The sequence below is a fragment of the Nycticebus coucang genome, chromosome 23, assembly GCF_027406575.1.
Source record: "Nycticebus coucang isolate mNycCou1 chromosome 23, mNycCou1.pri, whole genome shotgun sequence".
NCBI lineage: Eukaryota > Metazoa > Chordata > Mammalia > Primates > Lorisidae > Nycticebus > Nycticebus coucang.
The window spans coordinates 5,017,490-5,030,222 of record NC_069802.1 but is presented as its reverse complement, the minus strand read 5'-3'; the positions used below and the strand labels follow the sequence as shown (position 1 = coordinate 5,030,222).

General features: G+C 38.5%; 1 protein-coding gene across 13 annotated transcripts in view; it reads right to left on the bottom strand.

The window, feature by feature from the left end:
* FRYL (FRY like transcription coactivator) overlaps positions 1 to 12,733 on the bottom strand; it is a 267,043-nt gene that overhangs the window by 62,169 nt on the left and 192,141 nt on the right. For all 13 annotated transcript variants that reach the window (XM_053577717.1, XM_053577710.1, XM_053577715.1 and 10 more), the window contains 7 exons: positions 9,350 to 9,441; positions 6,802 to 6,974; positions 4,588 to 4,748; positions 3,971 to 4,081; positions 2,825 to 2,979; positions 1,485 to 1,584; positions 569 to 737 (listed from right to left, as the gene is read on the bottom strand). In XM_053577717.1, the coding sequence (XP_053433692.1) occupies positions 569 to 737; positions 1,485 to 1,584; positions 2,825 to 2,979; positions 3,971 to 4,081; positions 4,588 to 4,748; positions 6,802 to 6,974; positions 9,350 to 9,441 (961 nt within the window). The remainder of the gene's footprint in view (positions 1 to 568; positions 738 to 1,484; positions 1,585 to 2,824; positions 2,980 to 3,970; positions 4,082 to 4,587; positions 4,749 to 6,801; positions 6,975 to 9,349; positions 9,442 to 12,733) is intronic.

Genomic DNA, 12,733 nt, shown 5'->3' with positions numbered 1-12,733 from the left:
TACCCACTGAGCCACAGGCACCGCCCTATATAGACTTCTTACCAAACACACCCACCCACTGTTTTAGAAGCCCCAGGCAGGCACATTTGGAAAGGAAGTTGGGCCAGAAAACAATGTGGGATCCTAGCAAGAATTTTGCTCAAGGCAAAACTGATCACATGGGCTGCCACTGTGATCAGAAGCTGCGCTTACAGAAAGATACTTGTGCATTTATCCCTGACCATTTTTATAACACATTAAAGACAGGCCAATGCACAATATAAAATGCATTTAGGAAGTTCTATGTCAACTAAAGAAATATTTTAAAATCACACATGAAAGTCCCCTCTTCTTTTTTGGCAAGGTGAGAAGGGCAGTCGAGGTGTAAAGTCCTATAAGGACTCCACTGACAGGAAAACTCAATATTGAACTGAGAGTTCTTATTAAGAGAAAAATGCTCCTATGTAAAGACATGCTGTCTTGTTCTGATTGAACCTCAAAATTTAATATACAAATTTAAAGTTTTCTAAGGATAGCTTTTCAGAAATGATTGCAGAACAGAAACTTCCACCCAGTTCATTCATTGTACCTGAGAATATGGCGAGCGTTAGCTCAGGATACGCCCTGGCTAATTCCTCGGACAATTGATAATAAGAAACAGAATACAGATGTGGCAGAGGCGACAGCTGGCTCAGTACCCCGTCTGTTCTCTGAACCTCCAATTTGTGAGCATAGCGAAACATCTTCGGTTCCAGAATCTATGGGAGTGTAATTCCATCAACTTAGTTAAGATTTTATGGGTCTTACGAAGTTCAGCTATAATTTAAAGACAAAACAAACAAAGAAAACAACTTCTCCCTCAAAATATTCCAGTTTAAAAATTATATTGTTATGTATGTTACTAAGTATTTCAGATGTTTATTACTAATCCTAGTATGTTTGCAAAAGACTCTTCTTCAAAAGAATTTATATTCCTCACGTTTAACACCAACAATCGGGTTAGTAATGTGCTCTGAAAATAACGTCACCAACTTAATATACAATTACCTGAAAATCACCTATGCTTGGTGGGTCAACTTTCTATGCTATTTTTCTTAGATCTAATAAATAAAAATTACACGAGGCTATCAAAAGAGCTAATTACTTTCACACGACTCTCAAAAAAATCTTTGACTCAATGTTATTCTCATCTGAATAAAAATCCATGCACACATAGGCATTAACCATTCAGTATTTATAAGTTCCCTTATACACGCACACACACATTCACACGCATAATATAATCCTGACAGTATACTTCTGAACAGTTTTATTATTTATGTTTTAAATATCTGTATTATCTTTGTCTTCTATTTTTAATAATAACCAAGACTTGATATTATTATTTCACTATTAAAAATAAACCTAAAAATACTAATATTAGTAAGCTTTAATGACAAGAATAAATTATTGGGCTTCATTAAATCCTGAGTAAAAAATATTTTAATTAACACGTATTTACAAACCTGTAAAAGTTGCATAGCAACTTCGTAGATACTTCTAGATGAATCAGCTGCCTTAAACAGTATCAGATTTAACAGCATCACTGTGTCACACTGATAATCCCTAGGAATAAATTTTACATGTTTAGAGGCTTTTTTAACCAGTTAATTGATATAGCAGGCAAGGAGCAGGGCTGTAGCATGAGTCGACCTTCTAAGCCTATGAGTGGCTATTTAAGGAAAAAGGAACAATGACAGATGCCTGGTGATCATGACCCTTATTTTGGTTAAATTCCATTAGAGCTTAAGGAAAGTAAATAAGTTGACCCTCTGTATCCATGGATTCTACATCTGTGGATTCAACCAATCACAGATAGAAAACTATTTAGAAGAAGTTGTATGTGGGCCAAGTGTGCTGGCTCACGCATATAGTATGAGCACTTTGGGAAGTGGAGGTGGAAGGATCACTTGAGGTCAAGAATTCAAGACCAGTCTGAGCAACACAGTGAAATCCCATCTCTATGAAAAAATTGAAAAATGAGCCAAGCGTGGTAGCCCAGGAAGCTGAGGCAGGATGACTGCTTGAACTCAGGAGTTGGAGGTTACAGCAAGGTATGATAACGCCACTGCACTTTAGCCTGGGCAATTGAGAGAGACCCCATCTCTGAAAATAGAAAACAAAAACACACAAAATAAAAAAAGAAAAAAAGAAAACAAAAACAAACTATCTCTATTGAACATGTACAGACATTTTTCCTTGTCATTATTCCCTATACAATATATTTATAACAACTATTTACAGAGCACTTACATTGTATTAGGTATTAAAAGCGATCCAGAGATATTTAAAGTTCACGGGAGGATGTGTGGGGGAGATGCAAGGGCTGTGCCATTTTATAAAAGGAGCTTGATCACCCGGATATGGGTATGTAAGGTGCTGCTTGAACCAGTCTCCCCAGGACACGGAGGGCTGACTTTACCAGTTTCTTAGTATAGCTGAATTCAACAGGAAAACTTTTCTTTAAGACCAAAATAAATAGGCTTGGCACCTGTAGCTCAGTGGCCACATACATCAGAGCTGGCAGGTTCGAATCCAGCCTGAGCCTGCCAAAAACAATGACAACTACAACTAAAAAAAAAAAAAAAAAGCAGGGCATTGTGGCGGGCACCTGTAGTCCCAGCTACCTGGGAGGCCGAGGCAAGAGAATTGCTTAAGCCCAAGAGTTTGAGGTTGCTGTGAGCCATGATGCCATAGCACTCTACCACGGTGACAGCTTGAGACTCTGTCTTAAAAAAAAAAAAGAACAAAAGAAACAAACAAACAGCCCATCTAACTAAAATATGAAAGGCAATATCTGGAGTACCTGTTCTGGAACACATTAGCTATCGCTTTAAAGCAGCCGGCTGCCACCCTCTTGGAGCCCGTGTAGCAGCGATCCACAGCCCAGTACATGAGGTTGCTCTGATCAGGGTTCAGCTCTAGCAACAACGTTACTGCTTCACAGCCCAACTGATGAACCTAAGTAAAGGGGCAAAATTACCCAAGAGAGATAGAGTTATAGACCATCCGTCTATTTCCCTACACTTTTTTTTACTAAAGTACTATAGTGTGTGTATTTAATCAGAAAATTCAATCTCCTTTTGTTCATCTTTTTCTCGGTTTATTGAGCCAGGAGAAAAAAATAACATGGATGGATTATACTTGGCCTCTTATTTGTTTTACACAAGACTCTTTAGTTATGATTACAACTGAGCCCCAAAAGCAGCTGATGAATATGAATAGTGGTTAATAGTGATTAAGTGCTTTCAGAAAAATGAGTTATTAGCCTCTCCCATTATTTTTATCAAGCTTTATTCGTGTTTTTGATAAGTCGACAGAAATATTATTTTGAAAAGGAAAAAATGTAAGGCTTATTTTAAATTGTGAAGTCTATGTGTGAACAGTTGAGAGTCAAGAGGGCAAGAAAGGAGGTTTAATTGCAAAGCACCCCCCTCTCCAAAAGAAAGAAAAGCAAAAAGAAATTAAATGCAGCAAATAAGATTTCTTTCATAGAGCTCAATATATTCTATGATAACATTTATTGACTTAGAACCCTATTGAGAAATCTATACATACCACTGAATTAATCCTATAATATAAAAGTGAAATTAAAATTATTCAAATGAATAAGTAAGATTTTTCTTATACAGGTTGTCCCTGGGTTACAACTGAGATCAGTTTTATAGGTCTGTTCTTAACCTGAACTTGTATGTAAGTTGGAATAGGTACATTTACCCATAACCTATAATAACCTCTGTTCTTAAGCACGAGTTGTACATAAGTTAGATGTTTGCAACTGGGGGACTGCCTATGTTAAAGTATCCTATTTAATTTTACATAATAAGCTTTCTGCATGTAATTCCAACCTATATATATTTTTTAAAAGACTTATTTTTAGTGTACCATACATTAAATCCAAATCACGCAATGACAATTTATGATGAATTTTTAAGGAAATTATCATAATTACCTTTTTGTCCATAGAGTCCAAAATGTTATCCAGCCACTTGTACAAATAGCCATCTGATGACAATCCCACATTGTCTGCAACAGGGCCGCAACACAGCACAGCAGACATAGCCTTCAAGCAATAATATTAGAATTGCGTTTAAAAAATTCAAGAGGTTAAACAGCCGGTTGCTTAATGAGGAACAGGCAAGATATTTTTACTCATGCTTATCCTGCCACAATACATTTTTTTGGTCACAAAAAAATAGTATATTATAATTTTTTAAACTAAGAAACTTATCACAACTAAGTAAACGTCATGATACCAAATTAGACGTGGAGCTTGAAAAACACTGGAAGAGAAAAGGGAGAGGCCAAGAGAAGGCGCTTAAGCAGGAATAAAAGTAGGTATTTCCTTGAGGCAATCCTCAATTCTTTAAGAAAATAAATGATCAAATGTTGGTAGATTCTGTAATTTTAAATAGACTTACAAGTGGTTGGATATGGCAGACAGATATATATTTTGATACTCTCAAGTACTCTGAAGAAATCCGTGTCCTTACTATAGTACCAGTTACTGAGACATAAGAATGTGTCTCTGTTCTTAAGAGAAAAGAAATTGGGTGTCTGAGTAAATACCTTTAATGCACAGTATTGGTGTCTATTAATTTGCATATTTCTATCACTGTATCTGTCCAAGGGCGTAAACATGATGCTAAAAGGACCTGCCCAGTGGCTGAACAGCATAAACAGACTGTGACGAAGGCTCTGTTGAGGAAAAACACTTCTTCTCTGGTGCACTATAAATAAGGGGAAAAAAGATAGATGGAAAGAAATTATTTCCATTTCTTTTTACTTTAACATGTATGCCAACTTACTTGCTCTAAAAAAGAAAGCAAAAGTTTTCATTTTAAACTACTAGAAACCTCCATGGTAACTAACAGGTATCATTCGCTCTACACATACGCAAGTCACAGAACCAAGGCTGTCTGACGGGACACAGAGCTGCTCCCCACTCAGGAACCTGCTTCGCCCGGTCGTCACTGGCCGTGTGGTAAGTTTGGCCAAGGCTGGACACAGACTCAAACCTGGATCTTGGTCCACTGGTAAGTAAGGGCTTTGGAATAAATGAGTATTTTTTTTTTTGCAGTTTTTGGCTGGGGCCAGATTTGAACCCACTACCTCTAGTATATGGGGCTGGCGTCCTACTCCTTTGAGCCACAGGCGCCACCCTAAATGAGTATTTTTAAACTTAGTATGTTTTTCAGCCAAAAGATATCTTTATAAAGATGTCTTTATAAGGGAACCTTACAAGAAGTCTTGATCCACAAAACAGATAAAAGAGGAGCTGATCTATTTGAAGATGAGAGCTGATGTCCAAGCCCATTCTACTGCCTCCTGCTGGCGGCACCTGAGAACCTCAGGGCTCTAAGAAAGCACCTGTTTTAATGCTCTCCAAGGATTTTTTTTTTTCCATTTTGAAATTTGACTGCAATTTCTCTACATCAATCTTTGTCAGAGAAACTCAACAGTCTCACAGTAAACCAATGTGGAAGTTGTAGAAAAGTGTTTATTAATAAACTAAACCATATCTTTACGTTAGTAAACTTCTCGTCAGTAAATTGGGGGATGCTCTCTTCCTTTAAATAGCATCGTTTTCTTTCTGCGGTTCAGTGGGTAGAGCGCCGGCCCCATATACAGAGGATGGCAGGTTCAAACCTGGCCTCAGCAACGAAGATCAAAGCAGAGCTCTAGCACTAACAAACCTAATTAAGTGCTTATTCTGTTATAAAATACCAGCCAGGCTCTTTAAACATCAACAGTTTGCATATACTATTTAAAGTAGCGACATAACTTTATTATATTTTTTGCAGAGAAAAAGAAACTTTTTCATTTACACTATATTCCAAAGGCATAGTTATTTTTGTCTTATACTTGCAGTTTACAACTTTTTAAAATGCAGCTGCGTTTATTATCTTCTAGGCCCACACTAGTACCTGCTCAGTAACAGGCACACATTATTATTACACCTGAAATGAACCCACTCACAGCACTGGGTCCTCAGCACCCTTTATGTCTATGGCCTACACGGCTCTCCCATTACTCAAAAGTATTTTGTTAATTTTATTCTTGGTTATTTGGAGCATTATATTCTTAGCTCACTGCATGTAAAACAAGAGCCTATTCTACTGATTTCTTCAGATTTTTGTGTTAATGTCTTGATTATTCCTGAAAACCTATGCTGGCTTGCTTTTTTTTTTTTTTTTTTTTTTTTTGAGACAGAGTCTCACTTTCTTGCCCCTTGGTAAAGTGCCGTGGTGTCACAGCTCACAGCAACCTCAAACGCTTGGGCTCAAGTGATTCTCTTGCCTCAGCCTCCCAAGTAGCTGGGACTACAGGCGCCTGCCACAATGCCTGGCTATTTTTTTTTTTTTTTTTTTTTTTTCACAGAGACAGGGGTCTCACTCTTGCTCAGGCTGGTCTTGAATCCTGAGCTCAGGTGATCCACCTGCCCCGGCCTCCCAGAGTGCTGGGATTACAGGCGCGAGCCACCATGCCTGGCCACGGGTGAGCTTTTTAATTTCTAGTCACTTACACCAATGCAGAGGTAAACAAATCCCAGCCATCCATGTCATGCTGACATATTTTCCTACATGTTCACAAACTGCTTTATCAACTCAGATCACAAAACCTCACAAGAAGAAAAAGAAATATGACAATCCCTTAGATCGGTGGTTCTCAACCTTCCTAATACCACAATGTATTTTCATTGTTAAAAAGGGGTCGCGACCCACAGGTTGAGAACTGCTGCCTTAGATACTCAGTAATGCTTTAAGAAACAGAAAACAATACCTGGAACGTTCTGAATGATATTCGCCACTAAGGCACTAAAATGGCATCGGATTTCCTTCAGTGTGTCAGAGTCTTTCTCATTTTCTGCTTCCAGGAGTTGTCTAGTTAAATCGACATACTCCAATAAAGTGTTGTTGAGGAAATGTGTTTCATTATCAAGGCCACCACTTGCACTGAAAATATTGAAGAAAATAAATGATAAAGAAAATATGACTGTACTTTAAATAAAAAATATTCCTACTCACCAAAATCAGGATAATACATATTAAATTTTGCAAGGTCATGGGAGTCTCAAATTTATACACAACAATTAAATGAACATGACTTTGGTTCACTGAAATATAAAAGCAGATGTTGCTTCTTAATCAAGGAATTGTTAATGCAATTTCTATTACTGAATTCCATATCTCACTTTAATCAACCATTCTGAACGCTAAATGTTATCCCCTCTCCATCAAAATACACAAATTTTCAGTAAGGAGGCACGTGGGAGGGGGAGGATCAGTTTGGAAAGGCAGAAGAGGAGAAGACTAGTTCTATTCATTCTCACATAGCCGTGCCCATTCCTGTTACACCTTCAGCATAATCAAATATCCAGTAGGTACTTAACTCTTAGCAAGACTCTGGGATAGGTATTATAAGGGATATAAAAATTGAATTCTAGCAAAAACAGCGCAGAGTGCTGGGTTTCGAATCTTCTTTCTAGACCAACAGAGTCACCTCAAGAATCTCTGCATTGAGATTTCCACTTGAGGCAAAGGGTCTGTGCCTGACAGGGGGACACTGCCTACTTGAGTGTTTTGGTAAGAATATAAACAAGTTACTGTATAGGAAGAGGCCCAGTGAACAAGTGCTCTATAGATGATCAGCAAGTACATTTACATTTATTTAGGTCAGCACTTCCTTGTTATATTTTAAGAGTACTTCTAATACATATTATTTTTAATGTAATTTTTTCCTAATCATGAGCTTTTTAATAAATATTCTAAGCCCACGAAATCAAGAGTAAGAAGTTGCAATGATACTACCATATACTAAAAAATCTCAGTCTTTAAAAAAAAAAAAAATCAGTCTATAATAACAGGTATTGAATGAATGAATTTATGACCAAAGTTTTCCCTTTATTCCTTGAATAAGTATTTTTTAAGCTCTGGACCATGATCTATATTAGCAGATGGGAAACTGATTTAGTGGATGGCAACCTGTACCAGGACAAAACAGTCCTTCTTTTAACAACTTATCCATTGACCATCTACTGTGCGTAAGGAACATGGTATCCAATGGGTAGACAAAGATTCCTGCCTTCTTGCCATCCAGAATTCATTTTTTCCTTAACCAGGGAAATAAAAATATCTGTATTAGCAATAACCATCTATTAATTTCTCCTTAAAGAAAAACACCCTAAAACAAACTCTACAACAGTGTCACATCAATACTGCTCAATAGTGAATATGGATTTCGTAGTTAATTTTACAGACACAAACATTTTGCATTTTCCCCCAAATAATACCAAGATGCTTCACTAGCATTACACTAAAAACAAATAAAAAAGAAAAGATTCAGATGTCTATCAGGTTAACTTTTCGCATAAAGCCCACAGGTGTCAATTTTACTTTTCTTAACTTCTAAATGTTTTATTTTTGTGTAGGACAGAAAAAAGAATGACTTGTTTTTTTCTTCTTTTTCATTTGCTTTTCACTTACGAGGAAAGAAAAATCAGTGGTTTAAATTCTCTTGGATTAAAGCACTATTTTGAAGGTACTTGTCAGAAGCATTCAACATTGAATATAAAAGGAGTCAGGTATACTAAGAAAAACTCAGGACAAAGCTACGTGACAGTGCTGTGCAGTTTGTCCAGTTTCTACGCCTCTTCAGAGATCTTTATGGATAAGGTCAAACCTACTATTTTTTGCCTTCAGTAGTCAGGTAACACCATTATCCTCCCAAGGAAAGTTATATCTCAACACAGTTGATGGAGTTTTCCTCAAGTGGCTGGTCTTAGAGGTATCAAGATGTCTTTACCACTCCAGTAATAACCCCCAGTTTTATGGTTCTGTGAGTGGTGAAAACCACAGTTGTGAATTATATCTACAAACCCCATAATTTTTTTCCAGCAAGACAGATAACAGTTCATCAGAATGAACTTGCAAACCTTATAATTAATATTTAGCCTTTGGATATATCATTTTTCAAGCCCAGAAAACCTTATTAAAATAAGGTAAGTAATCAGTATATCTGTCAAGAAAAGGCTACTTTTATTTACTTGCCTAAATGACTGGTTCCCAACAAATATCAAAATTGTAAGGGCATTAATCAGTTTTTGCCTGGAGCAATCTGGCACTGGTGGCAGATTTCTCTCCACATTCTTGGCCATTGGTTACTGTACTGAAGCATCTTTGGTTGGTAAATAATTTTTACAGTGACACACACAAGCTTTTTGTTGCAAAGGTGCTCTTCAACACTTTTAAAATGTATTTACTGGGAGGGGGGAAAGGGATTGTGTTCCTTAATCATTCAGAGTTTTAAAAACCTGAATCCGGTCGCCGACCTGTGACTAATGACCCCAGCATCTGCCAGCAGTTCAAATATTCGCACCAGCTGGACTCGCAGAATGTCTCGACGCCTGCGCCGCTTCATATTCTGTTTCAGAGACACAAAGATGTAATTTGAAAGTCTTCAGGGAAAGTGACAGAAACTTGCTGGTGTGATTCGGAAAGAATAGTGTGACTGTCTCAGAGTTTTTTGGCTCATTAACATTATCTTGCTTGTGCGGTGCAAGCAAGGAGGACTTGGGCAGCTACCACATCAAAGACGCCCGTGTGGGCTGGTAGCACTGGCGCATGCCTGTAACCCTAGCAAGTGAGGAGGAGGAGGAGGTGAGAGGGATGCTTGAGGCCAGGAGTTCACAACCAGCCTGGGCAGCATCGCAAGACGCCCATCTCTACAATATTAAAAGAAATTACCCAGCCTTGGTGGTCCATGCTTGCAGTCCCAGCTGTTTGGGAGGCCCAGGCAGTAGGATCACTTGAGTTTGCAGTGAGCTATGATGTCAATGCCTGCTAGCCTAGAGTGACATCAAGGCTCTCAAAAAATAAAAAATAAAGATGTGAAGGTAATTTGAAATTAATAAGCCAAATAAAATCATATGACATTTCACACAGTGCATGTGACATGGTGATCTCTCTTATGTGGGAGGGCATGGGGGGAGGGAAATTCCACCATAACTTTTACGTAATTTGCTAATCTGACAATTTTACAATGGAAACAATTAGTAATCTATTGTTATCAAATGATACAGAATCACTAAGATACTCCCAAACTATGACAGAAGGGCAGGGAAAATAATCCTAAAGGAAACTTTAGAAACCCCACAGACTTTGCTAATGCCAAGGTTTCCACTTAATAGTTAATTTTGGTACAAAAAAATAAACAAAAGCAAAACTATTTTTTTCATTGTGGTATACATAAAAATGTCTGTATTGCTAGGGCCAAATAACTATGCCTCAAATAACAGTTGTAACATTTCAATTTCATTCTGCTTCTTTTTTTTTTTTTTTTTGCCTGGGGCTGGGCTTGAACCCACCACCTCCAAGACATGGGGCAGGCACCCTACTCCTTTGAGCCACAGGCGCTGCCCCTCATTCTGCTTCTAACAGTAAATCCTAAAGCAGTTAGAGACAGATCACCTCGACCACTTTACACCATAGCTCATTATTTCACTTATGATGTAATTTCATAATACAGATCATTAAAAACTCATTCTTTAGTCCTTTGCTTTTATGGTTATGACCCACTTTTCTGCCTTCCACACGCAAGTCAGTTTGCTGATGACCAATTCACTAAATTTACTGTTCCTTTGACCCTAAAGTTGACAACAATTCATTTTGAAATATGATGGTTTATTAACAGTCTCAGAGGATTTCAGCAAAGTTTCAGTTGGCCTGTTTTCATTTTGTCTCTGTAGAAAGATTGAGAGTCTAAAGCTCAAAAACTGTAACGCACATTCAAGGCGTATCATTGTACATATCTCATCACTTGGAATGGTGTGATATTTTTTTCCCTGAAATTCAGAAGTATAAATATTGCTGCTTCGTTTGTTTCTAATTTCACTTCCCTCTAGTAAGTCATCATAACTGAAATGATTATTCTAAAACAAAAATCAAACCAATGGAGGTGGAGCAAGATGGCAGCTGAGTAACAGCTTCCTTGCATCTGGGCACCGTGAGTCTGGGGAGATAGGACTCCAGGCATCTCTGGCTGGTGGGATCTGCCTATCATCACCCCTGAGAGGATACAGGGAGTCAGCGAGAGACTTCTGGACCCCAAGAGGAGGACTAAAACAGTGGAAAACCGGCAAGTGGTCGTGTATTCAATCCATCTAAACCCGCCCGCAACTGTAAGTTCAGTAGCAGCGAGACGGCAAACCAGAAAGGCCTTACCTGTGAACTGTTTTGGTGTCTTTGGACTTGGAACTCAGCTGAACTGCCTTGGGGAGAGCCTGAGCGGGAGTGCGGAGAACTTTGGCCTTTGTCTAGGGCCCCAGTCTGAGCCGCTGAGCCAGACGGAGCTAATAGTGTTTGGCTCTGGGTCACAGGCAGCCATTGTGAGCGATCTGCCCTAGCAAGCTCCGCCCTCAGGGTCGCACAGCTGGAATTGGGTGGGAGCTGGTAACCCAGCGACCAAGTAGCTTAAGGGCGGGGTCTGAGCCGCCTTGCAGCCCTAACCCTCGGGGGGCAGAGGGAGACCAGTTTTGACACACAGGGTAAGTGGATAGCCACTTCAGCAGTGATTCCAGTGACAAGCACTTCCCTGAGAAAGCTTCTGCTCAGTAAGTGAACAAGTTCAAAGTGCCTTTTAAGTGGGCTGAAGAGAGATTTAGGGTGTCTACCTGCTGGGGTTTGAGAAACTAGCAGCCTCCAGTCATATCAGAACTGGGATTAACATCTCATACCCCAGAAGACCATGTGTTGCCCAGACAATATTCAATAACATATACATACTGCTTTTTTTTTGGTTGTGTGTGTTTTTTTTTCTTTTTTTTTTTTTTGGTTTGGTTGTTTTTTTTGTTTATTTTGATGTTGTGGATTGTTGTTTTGTTTTTTAAGTTCAACCTTTTCCATACAGATCCTTTTTCTTTCTCAATTTTTCTAGTTTAATTATAATTTCCCATTGCTGCCTATTTCAATAATCAGAACTTCATTTTTGTTAGTGTTTCTACGGCTATTATTTGTTTTTTCCAGCCAATTTTATCCCGTAAAGTTTTCTATTTGCTTGTTTTGGTTTGATTTATAGCATTTTGTCTTTCCTCTCTACTTGGTGGAGGTAGGGTACTGTGTCTGATCAGGTTAGCAAAGAGCTGCTGACCTCAAGGGAACCACCCAAATGGGCACCCCTGGAAGGTGGTTTTTTTTTTAAGGTTGTATCAAAGTACCCTACTGTACACCTATATTGCTCTGTCTCCCTCTTTCTGTGCCTCTCTTCTTTTTGTCAATATTCCTTTTACCCACCCCCTCTCTTTTCTCCACTTTTCTTTTTTTTTTTTTTCTTATCACTCGGTCCTCCTTTCTTTCATCCCTTTTTTGCTCTTAAACCTTCTCACCCTTCTGGTCCTGTAACCCTTAGTACAAAGGCATGAGAACTTAAAGAGCAAGAGGAAGTGAAAGGAAAATTAGGGCAAGGAAACAGATAAAAGAAATCACCCATGAGGAAGAATCAGCAGAAAACTCCAGGCAACATGAAGAACCAGTCCAGAACAACCCCGCCAAGGGACCATGAGGTAGCTACTGCAGAGGATTCCACCTATACAGAAATGTTAGGAATGACAGAAAGGGAATTTAGAATACACATGCTGAAAACAATGAAAGAAATGATGGAAACAATGAAGGAAACTGCTAATAAAGTGGAAAATAAAAGGAAATCCAAAAACAGAATC